At 45.0% G+C, this 13,060-nt stretch overlaps 1 protein-coding gene across 1 annotated transcript in view; it reads right to left on the bottom strand.

Annotated features, from left to right (window-relative positions):
• The window catches only part of SEPHS1 (selenophosphate synthetase 1), a 28,541-nt gene extending 17,020 nt beyond the window's left edge, over positions 1–11,521 (bottom strand). The window contains exons 1-4 of the mRNA XM_011968154.1: positions 10,558–11,521; positions 4,381–4,484; positions 1,883–2,019; positions 1,759–1,764 (exon numbers count right to left, since the gene is read on the bottom strand). Of these exons, the coding sequence (XP_011823544.1) occupies positions 1,759–1,764; positions 1,883–2,019; positions 4,381–4,484; positions 10,558–10,750 (440 nt within the window). The 5' untranslated portion in view covers positions 10,751–11,521. The remainder of the gene's footprint in view (positions 1–1,758; positions 1,765–1,882; positions 2,020–4,380; positions 4,485–10,557) is intronic.
• Positions 11,522–13,060: the final 1,539 nt, after the last annotated feature.

Genomic DNA, 13,060 nt, shown 5'->3' with positions numbered 1-13,060 from the left:
GGATCACCTGAGGTCAGGAGTTCGAGACCAGCCTGGCCAAAATGGTGAAAACCTGTCTCTACTAAAAATACAAAAATTAGCCAGGCGTGGTAGCGTGCAACTGTAATCCCAGCTACTCAGGAGGCTGAGGCAGGAGAATCGCTTGAACCTGGGAGGCACAGGTTCTAGTGAGCTGAGATCACACCACTGCACTCCAGCCTCGGGCACAAGAGTGAGACTTCATATAAAAAAGAAAAAATTGCTGGGTGTGGTGGCATGTGCCTGTGGTCCCAGCTATTCTGGAGGCTGAGGTGGGAGGATGTCTTGAGCCCGGGAGGCTGAGGCTGCTGCAGTGAGTTCTCATCATGCCACTTGCACTCCAATCTGGGCAACACAGGGAGATCCTGTCTCAAAAACAAACAAAAACAAAAGCTAGAAAATATTCCACATTGTAATCATTTTATGCAATGCTGGAAGATATTCTAGACAACAATGTAAATAAAGCCCAGACACCAACACTGTGACTCAGTGCACAGGACCAGCCCTAGGTGTGATGACTGCTGGAAGCCAGCTGTCCAGTGCTCCTTGAGAATCCCAACACTGGCTTCTTAAGCACAGGTCCCCTGCCCTGGAGTAGGCATCCATCCTACCAAGGATTGGCTGCAGGCTATGAGTAACCCACACTGGCAGAGCTGTGCCAAGACCACCATGCACCACTGATGACCACAGCCCATGTTCGAGGGCCGGAAAGGGCCTACTAGAAACTCAAGTTTCTCTAAGGCAGGGCAAACTGTTGGGGCTTTTTGGGACAAAAACAAGTGCCTGTCTATCTAAGCAGGAATTCATCTCTGGTTCAAAGAACAGGTTCAGGCAGCAAGGACACAGAATGCTAGGCGATGACACAGAGGCGTGAGCACATGGTGGCCCTAGCCCCTGTCACCATCTACATCCATGACATCCCCAGCCACAGCAGAGGGGGTGCCCTCTAAGTGCCACGTGTCCCACATCTGTAAGGCTGTGCCTGATTCACAGTAAGGCACCATTACTATAGATGAAACTTTATTTTAAAAAACACACAGGTCGGGCACGGTGGCTCACGCCTATAATCCCAGCACTTTGGGAGGCCGAATCACCTGAGGTCAGGAGTTTGAGACCAGCGTGACCAACATGGTGAAACCCCGTCTCTACTGAAAATACAAAAATTAGCTAGGCGTGGTAGCATGCAACTGTAATCCCAGCTACTCGGGAGGCTGAGGCAGGAGAATCGCTTGAACCCGGGAGGCAGAGGTTGCAGTGAGCTTAGATCGCGCCACTGCACTCCAGCCTGGGTGACAGAGTGAGACTCCGTCTCAAAAAAACAAAACACACACACAAATGTCTTGGGTCAGGTATGGTGTCTCATGCCTGCAATGCTAGCACTTTGGGATACCAGGATGGGTGGATCACCTGAGGTCAGGAGTTCGAGAACAGCCTGGCCAACATGGTGAAACTCCATCTTTAATAAAAATACAAAAATTAGCCAGATGTGTTGGTACGCGCCTGTAATCCTAGCTACTTGGGAGGCTGAGGCAGGAGAACTGCTTGAACCCGGGAAGTGGTTGCAGCAGACTGAGATTGCACCACTGTACTCCAGCCTGGGAGACAGAGCAAGACTCTCGTCTCAAAAAAAAAAAAAAAAAAAAAAAAAAAGGCTTTGTTTCAGTCTACCGGGAAGAGAGAAAGGGAGCAGGTGGCAGAAGTGAAGAGATGAATAGGCCAGGCTCACTCATTTTAATTTACTGGTAACTGCCAAAAAGTGGAAAGCCAGAAGGAGTGCAGGGAGCCATATGGCCTGGGCTCCTCGTTTTCCAGATGGGAAACCAAGTCTAACCAAGGCCAGAGATGCCACCAGGACACCACCAACCAGACAGCAGCTGGGTGGCTCCTACTTACCCTGTCAGTCATTTTATTACTGACTCCAAGGAGCATCAGCATATTGTCACATTCCGTGACCCCCATTGCGTAGAGGTCACTGAGGACATTGGCACATGCTATCCTGCCCTGGGAAGAGAGGGAAACATGAGAAAGGACAACCGGGAACTTTCCATCTGCAGAAACTGAGTGAGCCATGAAGCGGACTCCACAGAGAACTTGGGGACTTTCCAGGAGTGGCAGCTACTGGGATGGGGTCCTCAGTTTCTATGATTTGCAGACTGGCGACCTTTCCTGCATCACAGAGTCACCGGGCCATTCGTTTTTTTTTCTCAGACATTCATGATACCACCTCTTTCTTGTGCAGAACAAAGAATGTACCAGTTTTTCTTCATGCTAAATTTCAGAAGTCTGCAATTTATTTAGATGGCGAAGGGGTGTATGTGCAGGGAATGAGGAGAAGCAAGGTTAGAACTGACACTGTGGGGAAGAGCTACGGAGTGAAAAAGTCTGCAAACAACTCTCCTAAAGAAAAGCTGGAAACAGCCATGTATCCCAAACAGATTCTAAAAATGGCTGGCTTTAGTGGTTATAGAGAACGAGACAGTCTTTGTGCACTTGGATTAAGAAATGTTTGCAGCTTAAGCTAGATGTGATAGCTCACGCCTGTAATCCCAGCAATTTGGGAGGTCGAATTAGGTGGATTACTTGAGGCCAGGAGTTAAAGACCAGCCTGGCCAACACGGCAAAACAGTTACTACTAAAAATACAAAAATTAGCTGGGCATAGTGGCGCACACCTGTAGTCCCAGCTATTTGGGAGGCTGAGGCATAAGAATCGCTTGAACCTGGGAGGTGGAGGTTGCAGTGAGCTGAGATCATGCCGCTGCACTCTAGCCTGGGCAATAGAGCAAGACTCTGTCAATAAACAAACAAACAAACAATAAGAAAACAAAAAACGAAAAAATTGTGTAGTTGCAAGGTTGTATGAGATAAACAGAAAAATCATCTTAAGAAACAAATAAACAAAAAAAAAACCCAGGGTTGAAGTCAAATTGTTTTCAAAAAAAAAAGAGAAGCATTTCCCAGTAAATGTCATTTTATTAGGAACTTTAAAACGCAATTTAACAGAAATGTGGTAATGAAGATTTTTTTATTTCCACTGGAGATTTACAGTTAAGTTGCCCTTATCTAAATTTTTATCTTTCATAGATAGTAAAGAGAAAATACAAATTTTCCTTCTGACTTAAGGATAATCAAACTCCCAAGTGTTATCATTTCCACTGGCTGTTTAATTGATTGCTTTATGTTTTCTTACACATTCCTGGAAGTCAGCAATGCAGCTCAGCAACCGTCTGTGACTGCACTTTCAGTATCATCAAGCCAGTCCAGGAGGTCAACAGGTGGTCTACAACTTGGACAAGCCAACTGCTAGTTAGGGGGGCGGTGATTTAGTGCCCCTTCTGTTCTGGGTGCTCTCATTTTAGGAGATGCTGGAAAACAGTGGATTCTGGTTTTAGCCATCCCTGCCACCTGGTCAGGTGGGACCTAGGCTGTGGCTTATCTGCCCAGTCTCAAGAGTATTGCTCCAGAGGAGAAAACAGATGGATGTGCAGAAGGAATATAGGTTTCCAACAATCTGGTATTTGCCACTGGTACCTGAGGGAGAACACTCCCCACGTGGCTGCCTCATGATAAAGTCCTTACAGTGTAGCCTGATCCCACTGTCCTTGCCACACACGAAGAACACCTGGCATTTTATAGCAAACCGGATATTCCCAGTCTCTCCACTGGCTCCTCCTGGGTGGGAGGGAATTGGGGTTAAAGGTTGGGTGGATCAAAGGGTGGCTGGCTGCAACTACGCAGTGAACAACTGGGGAACACAGTTCAGCAGTACATCATCAATAGCTAGGAACTTTAACTCAGTGGTCAGAAACCTACTACGCACAGCGGCACATCACACGGTGGTAGGTGTGCAGGTAGCTGGGTTGAGTGAATTAACCAAATATCAGAATTAATGGTTGAGACATCTAACTGTGATGAGATACTAGCTCCTTGATTTCTTGAAAGAAACATTTAGAATCAGTCCTATTACAGAGGACAGTAACATCCCCCACCTAAAACAGAGGGGTGACGGAAGTTACCAATGTCAAAGACAGGAGAGTGCAAGAAAGAAGAAAACGACAAAAGCCTTAGTTCATTGACACACTACTAAACAAGAGGTGTTCTTACGCACAGCATGTACTCAGGTGCAACAGCAGCAGAGGGCCTTCCCTGCTTCCTCTCTAATTGCTTTATGCCCAGTGCCAAGTGTGGGCAGGGGACAGGCCCGACGTCAGCGACTGCAGGAGCCTGGGCAGGGTGGGGCAGTATAGTCGGGATGTAACAGAAATAAAACCAAAACCCCACAGACACATACAAAACCCCAGCCACAACCCAAACCAAACGAATAAGCCCTTCCAGTCACCAAAACACATCAGCTCATGCTTACCATCATGTAAGGGTCGTCTACGATTGGGTAAATGTAATCTGTGGTTTGAACCAAGGAAAGCCCACCGTGCCTCAAAGGAATGACACAAGTATCCATTCCAATGCCTGTGGAGATGGAAGTTATTAGCATCCACAAATAAAACGGGAAAGCCATTTCATTTTATACCACCAGTACACTGAACAGGAAGAGCTCATAAGATACTTATGGAAACTGCAGGCTGCCAATGAAGCCATGTGTTTCCTATCAAGAAGCGTAACTGAAATAAACGTGAAACATATCCAGCTTAGGATGGAAAATACCAATGAAAATGTTACTCATCAAGACTCAACTCCAATATGGCACAGTTTTAAAACCTTAATGACGCCTTGAATAAAAATCTTTTTCACTGTCAGATTTTTATTATATTATTTTACTGTATTACTGTAGCATGTGACTGGTACCATATGCAATTTCTTTGAAAATGAGAATCCTATAAATGGAGCTGGGGTTATCTCAATTATAGTTATTTTAAGTAAATCTTTAGCCATTATCATATTGACTCATCAGAAAATCTGTAAAATATTTTTTTTTTTTTTTTTTGAGACGGAGTCTCGCTCTGGCTGCAGGCTCCCGGGCTGGAGTGCAGTGGCGTGATCTCGGCTCACTGCAAGCTCCTCGCCTCCCGGGTTCACGCCATTCTCCTGCCTCAGCCTCCTGAGTAGCTGGGACTACAGGCGCCCGTCACCACGCCCGGCTAGTTTTTTGTATTTTTTAGTAGAGACGGGGTTTCACCGTGTTAGCCAGGATGGTCTCGATCTCCTGACCTCGTGATCCGCCCGTCTCGGCCTCCCAAAGTGCTGGGATTACAGGCTTGAGCCACTGCGCCCGGCCGGAAAATCTGTAAAATATTTTTACATTGAAAAATGCTATTACTACTTTTACATTTTAGTCAAAACTGAAAATGACACACGCACAGATTAAATGAAAAGAATAAATCCCAATTGACAATTCAACTAAAATTTCCAATCAAGCATGTATATAAACACTCTGGCGTCTATGTCAGAGTAGTCAAGACTACCAGTAGTAGTCAAGATAAGCTACTCCTTGTCTTGGAGACAAGGCTGTACTCCTTTAAAAATTACCTGTAACGCAGGCATTTTACAAACTCAGGCTAGCATTCCCACCAAGAAAGCTGAAGACAGTGAGCAGCCTCCACCCCTCAGAAGGACACTCTTCTGGCCTCTTCTGAGGACAGCTGTTCCTTGGTATCGTGGGGGACTGGTTCCAGGACTCCCACAGACACCAAAATCCACAGATGCTCAAATCCCTGATTTGAAATGTCCCAATATTTGCATATAACCTACGCACATCTTCTCACATACCTTAAATCATCTCTAGATCACCTATGATACCTAATATGATGTAAATGCAATGTAAATATTTGTTATACTGTATTGTTTAGGGAATAATGACAAGACCAAAAAAGAAAAAAAAAATTCTGTACATGTTAAGACGCAACCATCCATTTTTTTCCCCCTGCATATTTTCAGTCTGTGGTTGGTTGAATCCCCTGACGAGGATTCCGCAGACACGGAGGGGGCCGCTGTACTTCTACTTTGCAGTCCAACAGCCAAAAGCAGGGAAAAAGCCAGAATTAGGACAAAAGGAAGCAAATTATGTGCTTGAATCTACCCTATAAATTCAGAATTTCAAACAAGTATAAATCAAATTTGAATCGCACTAAAACGACCTTTAATACTCTGTGTAAGCGGAAGAGCCGGGAAGCACTGCCTCAGTCGGTCTCACCACAGCAGCAGACCTCACAGAGGCGGGTCATGGAGGCACCAGATCTTTTCTGCCGCAAAAATGAAATCGCACTGAATAAAAAGCCATAGGCTGTGAAGACAGGCTGATTTTTTATTACACTAGATGACAAAGCAGAAACTCTTGCTGGAAGACCTCGCTTAGTGAATGGAGAACTGAAGATCAGAATGGCAAGTTTCAACCATTTCAGGCACTGGATCAGTTTTCATTTGTCAGAGGAGAATGTGTGCGATAATTCACGTAAACAGCCGCTGGGCAACACCTCTCAGAAATTTGTCTCACCACACTCTTTAGCACCTTTATATAGAAATACCACTCTTTAACTCAATGGATTCTCCCTAAATGATAATTCCGACAACTGGTTATTCTGAGTATATTACTATTTACTTTGGAAAACAGTAAGAGGCAGTTTTCTTTCAGACTTCCATTTAAACTGGAGGACTACTGAAAGAGACACTAAAATCCTTGCTGAAAGTTAGCGTTAAATGTTCTTGATTTGAATAACCTTAAATTTGAATTAAATGTATTTGATTCGTAAAGCGCTTTATTTCTAAATTTAGCAAGTCCTTTGATCAGAGTAACTGGGGACTCCTGAGCACGCCTCTAGGGCTGAAAAGCAGCTCCGTTCCACGGTTTCTCTTTCACACCTGTGCCACCAGTCTACTAAAATAGGGTCTAGTGCTGTCCAATGTGGTGTGGCACCAGAGGGCTGGCTGTGTGCGCATCTGACAAAGAGGTGCTATAAGTATAAAACAGACACCTGATTTTAAACACCTAGTACCAAAAACCAACATCTCATTATAATATTTTATATACACATATTGAAAAGACATTTTTTCGGCCAGGCGCAGTGGCTCAAGCCTGTAATGCCAGCACTTTGGGAGGCCGAGGCGGGCGGATCATGAGGTCAGGAGATCGAGGCCATCCTGGTTAACAGGGTGAAACCCCGTCTCTACTAAAAATACAAAAAATTAGCCAGGTTTGGTGGTGGGCACTTGCAGTCCCAGCTACTCGGGAGGCTGAGGCGGGAGAATGGCCTGAACCCGAGAGGCGGAGCTTGCAGTGAGCCGAGATTGCACCACTGCACTCTATAGCCTGGCCCACAGAGCGAGACTCAGTCTCAAAAAAAAAAAAAAAGAAAAGGGGCTGGGCGCGGTGGCTCATGCTTGTAATCCCAGCACTTTGGGAGGCCGAGGTGGGTGGATCACGAGGTCAGGAGATCAAGACTATCCTGGCTAACACGGTGAAACCCCGTCTCTACTAAAAATACAAAAAAATTAGCTGGGCGCGGTGGCAGGCGCCTGTAGCCCCAGCTACTTGGGAGGCTGAGGCAGGAGAATTGCGTGAACCCGGGAAGCAGAGCTTGCAGTGAGCCGAGATCATGCCACTGCACTCCAGCCTGGATGACAAAGAGAGACTCCGTCTCAAAAAAACAAACAAACAAACAAAAAAAAACATTTTATTTTTATATATTTTGTTAAATAAAATAGATTATAATTAATTCCACCTGATTCTTGTTATCAGGTTTTTAAAAATATGACTACTATAAATTTGAAAATTACACATGTGGTTTGCATTGTATTTTTGGACAGCACAGGTCTATAGTGATTGGTTTAGAAATCACCAATCACATTTCAAGGAAGGAAGAGAGAAGGGGTGAGCCTGAGATGCCCACAGGCCTTGAAAAACTAGGGTTTCGAATGACAAGAGAGAGGGAAGGTCCAGAGGGAAGGTGACTGGGAACAGAGGCAAATGCCACAGGGTCGGGGAAGCGTTAAATACTAGACTGGGCAGGTTAGGTTTAATGACCAGGAGGCAATAGGCAATCCTGCTGGAAGGTTTTCAGCAATACTGACCTCCTCTATCAGAAAGACAACCCAAGGCATCATACCACTGCCACCCAGCCCCACCCGCCCGCACCATCCCCGCAACAGCAGCAATCATAACTTGATAGCTCTTAGGTACCAGGCAACAGATGTCTCAGGTTCTAAGGCACACTTCTTTTAACGTTTCTTAGTTTGGATACATTTAGTAATTGTGTGTACATTTAAAAGCTATTTTGGTTAACCCTTCAATTAACACCATTTCTGAAGCCAGATAACATGACATTCAATTAGAAAAAAGTTAAAAACATAAAAGAGACTGGGCACAGGGGCTCATGCCTTTAATCCCAGCACTTTGGGAGGCCGAGGTGGGCGGATCACTTAGAGTCAGGAGTTCCAGAGCAACCTGGCCAACATGGTGAAACCCTATCTCTATTAAAAATACAAAAAAATTAGCTGGGTGTGGTGGTGCGTGCCTGTTATTCCAGCTACTTGGAGGGAGGCTGAGGCATGAGAATCGTTTGAACCTTGGAGGCAGAGGTTGCAGTAAGCTGAGAGTGTACCACTGTATTCAAACCTGGGTGATGGAGTGAGACTCTGTCTCAAGAAAAAAAAAAAAGTTAAAAAAATATACAGCTGGGCGCAGTGGCTCACGCTTGTAATCCCATCACTTTGGGAGGCTGAGGTGGGCGGATAACCTGAGTTCACAATCTCGGCTCACTGCAACCTCCACTTCACGGGTTCAAGCAATTCTCCTGCCTCCACCTCCCAGGTAGCTGGGACTACAGGCACATGCCACCACGCCTGGCTAAATTTTTTTGTGTTTTTGGTAGGGATGGGGTTTCACCTTGTTGCCCAGGCTGCTCTTGAACTCCTGACCTCGAGTGATCTGCCCACCTTGGCCTCCCAAAGTGCTGGGATTACAGGCATGAGCCACTGCACCCAACCCCAAACAGTAATTATTATTTTACAGATTAGGAAGCTGAGGCTCAGGAGGGCTGGGTGACATTCACGACGTAATATGAGTGACAGTAAGTGACTGTGCCAGAGGAAGTTATAAATAGTAATTCTTACTTTATCCCGTAATGTTTTAATTTCATTGGTTTTTGAGCATTAAGTATTAATAGCTTTTTTTCTTGACAGTTATGTAACAGCTTCCTCAGTATATTCTCATTTCTTGACAAATAAGCCAACATCAAATCCAGCTAGCCCACGTGGTATTTCTCCAAAGCTTGACCATCAGCTGGATGGCAGGAACTGTTTTCAAACTGAGCTCCTGAAAGTCCTGCAGGTCACCAGGGACTGGGGCGTAACATTTCTTCCCTTCCAACCACAGCAAGTCTGCTTTCATCTGCTTTCTCTATCTGGGAGGAAAGGAGACCCCAGGCTCATAATCAGTGAACTTTACAAAATAATGGCCAAAAAGAAATGAAATGAAAACCTTGGCTGGGTGTGGTGGCTTATGCCTGTAATCCCAGCATTTTGGGAGGCTGAGGCAGGCGGATCGCCTGAGATCAGGAGTTCCAGACCAGCCCCGCCAACACGGTGAAACTCTGTCTCTACTAAAAAGACAAAAATTAGCTGGGTGTGGTGGCGGGCCCCTATAATCCCAGCTACTCAGGAGGTTGAGGCAGGAGAATCACTTGAACCCGGGAGGCAGTGGTTGCAGTGAGCCAAGATCACGCCACTGCACTCCAGCCTGGGCGACAGAATGAGACTCCACTTCAAAAAAAAAGGAAGAAAACTGAGCAAGTCACACAGTAATTACAGAACATCCAAACCTCCAATACTATGTGTCCAACACAAGTGATCATAGTCTTGTACCATGTACTTAATATACTGCACAAGAAACATGAATAAACAATACCCCGGGAGCCCAGAATTTGTTTCTAAGCTCTGCGTTTGGGAAAAGTGAAATCACTCATGACATCAGGAATTTAGTAAAGAAAAAGACATTGCCCTCGTTCTAGAAGACAAGCTGGGGTCAAGAATAGATCCATTCAGTCCTGGGTGTGGAGCAGTCCCACCTTCTCCCTGCAACATGATTTTCACCCAATGCACCTTGCAGACAACCCCAATGCTCTCCTGACACAGTCACTGCCATCCAAGTACAGTAAAAAAAGTTTTATTAAAAAAGTTTTGTTATATTACAGTAAAAAAGTTTTTACTGTAATATAACAATCTCAATCGCATAGTCCATAATTTTAAAAACTGTCAAGAGTACCCCTCTTGATGCGTTTCAAGTACTTTCTCTATATAAGTTACAAGAACATAACATAGTTACCATTGATTGCTCTTCTAATCCTTCTCACAAAAATTCAAAAAAAATAAAAGGGGGTACAATGTACACTATTTGGGTGATGGCCACACTAAAAGCCCAGTCTTTACCATTATGTAATATATTCATGTAACAAAACTGCATGTGTATTCTCCGAATCTATAAAAGCAAAAAAATTAATAAAAAATAAATAGGCAACATGGGAGGCGAGATATCTGGTTTTTGACTCACTGATTGGATTGCAGACCATCAAAGAAACACTGGGTTACCTACCAAGCCTTGGCATAACGGCTCCCAGAAACTGCTCATCTTCTTGGAAGTGGTTCTCTTGTAAAGATTCCAGCAATTTTTGCAGGACATCTTGGGGCACTTTGCAGCCTGTGCCCTTCAGTTCAGTGAATCTGGTTAGCCGGAAGCTTTTGTCCAATTCGTAACTTTCCGGGTTAAAGGACTCCCGCGTAGACATGGTTCTTGGGCCCCGCTCTCCTCACAGCTCAGCCCCTCCCCTCCCTCTGCGGGTTGGCTGGGTTCTTTATGGATCCACCTGGGTGTCACCAAAACACAAAGATGCCATGAAAAGAATTCCCACGGGAACCTGCCAGCGAATCAAGTGAATACATGACAGGAAAAAGTAAATGTGACAAGGGCTGAAATCATCAAGACCACTTATATTCATCACAGCAGAGCACATGACAAAATAGATCTTTTCATAAAGGGACTATGTCAGCACAGACATCTATGCAAGACCTGACATCTGGACTGTGGTTTTAACTGTGGCAAGAGGGCCAGCCTGCAGGTTCACATGACACTATGCCACCTTGAACAGCAAGTCCCAAAGGTTCTTCTAGGACTCAGCATTAGAACAGTACCTCTGGGCACTTCATATGTCAACCTGGAAGCACTGTGGTTTAGAAAGTGGCAGCCCTCACTAAGGTGACTTTTCTGGAAAATCTTTTGGTATCTTTTGCTTTATCACATAGAAAAATGAAACGCTCAATACAAACTTGGCAGAAAAGGACATTAATGTAAATGCACTGGACAAAATTCTTCACGATGTTAAATCCTAATTCTAGAAAAACACGTTTTCCCTCTGTGTCCAAAGAATATACAACAAAAGGCTGGGCGTGGTGTCTCATGCCTATAGTCCCGGCACTTTGGGAGGCCAAGGTGGGTGGATCACCTCAAGTCAGGAGACCAGCCTGGCCAACATGGCGACACCCCCGTCTCTACTAAAAGTACAAAAATTAGCCGAGGGTGGCGGTGCGCACCTGTAATCCCAGCTACTTGAGAGGCTGAGGCAAGAGAATCGCTTGAACGTGGGAAGCGGAGGTTGCCGTGAGCTGAGATCGAGCCACTGCACTCCAGCCCGGGCAACAGACTCCGTCTCAAAAAATAAATAAATAAACAAATAAATAAAATATACAATGCAATCCAAAACTAATAGGAGTCCTCTATAAAGGGCACAACTTAAAAACTGCAATGGCACTTTAACACAGCAAGGTCTGTGTTCTTCAGCAGAATGCTTGGAAAGTTCTCTGAAGTTTTCATGTAGTGCTATTTCCTAGAAAGCAAACATCCAGCCCAGCAAACTAGTACACACATCATTGACAAAATGTGCTACTCCTCATTACCATTTCATTGCAGAACCTTAACAATAAATTAAGCCATACTAAATCACCAGCATTTCGGCCCTGTGTACCACTGTTAGGTTTCTGGAACAAGCATTCCTACGTTTTTTAGCCTTTGGGGCTAAAGGAAAAAACAACATGTGTTCCTCGAGTTTACAAACCTCCAGACAGATACTTTATTGGGACTAGAATTACAGACACCCCAAGTTTTAAGGTCAGTTTCCCCTATAAAATTTATATTAAGAACATAACTCCCATTTATAGAGTTTTCCATCCCTTGGGACGCACATCGCTCATATAAATCTCAAGAAGCCCGAGTTTGGGCAGTAATCCAAACCGTCTTCACAAAAACACGGTTTGAGATGAGCAATGATTTCGGTGGGAAACGTAACAACTGAACAGGAGTCAACCTTCCTACACGATCCCAAGAAGCCTCCCTGCCCAAAAAGAGCAGGCGCCGGCCGCAAGTGACAGAGAAGAGAATTTTGAAGCCATCTTAGAGTCAGGGGAAAGTTTGAATACCACTTTGACTTGGAAGGCGTTTCAACAAAAACAACGAAGTCCTTTCCTCAAAAAACACCTCGCATTTAACACAGCCTCACCCCAAAAAAAAAAAAAAGAAAAGAAAGAAAAAATCCAACTCAAGAGGCATCCAGTTATTTTCCTACCTCCCATCTATATTCGTCTCCCGGCTCCCAAAAAGGTGGGGAGGAAAATTGTGGGGAGATCACTTCCTTTTAAAACACTATCTTCTCAGAGTTTTAAGGGGGGGGAGTTTAAAACACCTTGTATCAGGAGGGCGCTCAGATTTAAAATTAGAAATGGTACGAAGGACACAAATCAGCCTCACATCCTAATGAAAAAGGTACCAGATTCTTACATTTTTGGAGGGCATGGGAAGGAGGAGGCGTGCTGGGGGAAATGTGCAGTGATTAGGGAACCAGGGGGATCCATTTGCATTAATAAGGGACGGTGCCCCGCGACCCCGCAGCCACATGTTTACGCCTTTAAAACAATGGCATGAATATTTAAAGCAACGTTTAGCCCTTTCCTTCCCGGGAACGTTTCCAGTTTGGTTTTTTTTTTTTCTCCTCCAAAGAGCGTGCGTAGCCGGGGAGCCGGTCAGCGGGGTGGGCCCGGCGCGCTGC

Source organism: Mandrillus leucophaeus, unplaced genomic scaffold (genome assembly GCF_000951045.1).
Source record: "Mandrillus leucophaeus isolate KB7577 unplaced genomic scaffold, Mleu.le_1.0 Scaffold83, whole genome shotgun sequence".
In the NCBI taxonomy this organism is placed as follows: Eukaryota; Metazoa; Chordata; class Mammalia; order Primates; family Cercopithecidae; genus Mandrillus; species Mandrillus leucophaeus.
The sequence above is the reverse complement of the archived record's forward strand: the minus strand, read 5'-3'. Positions and strand labels throughout refer to the sequence as shown.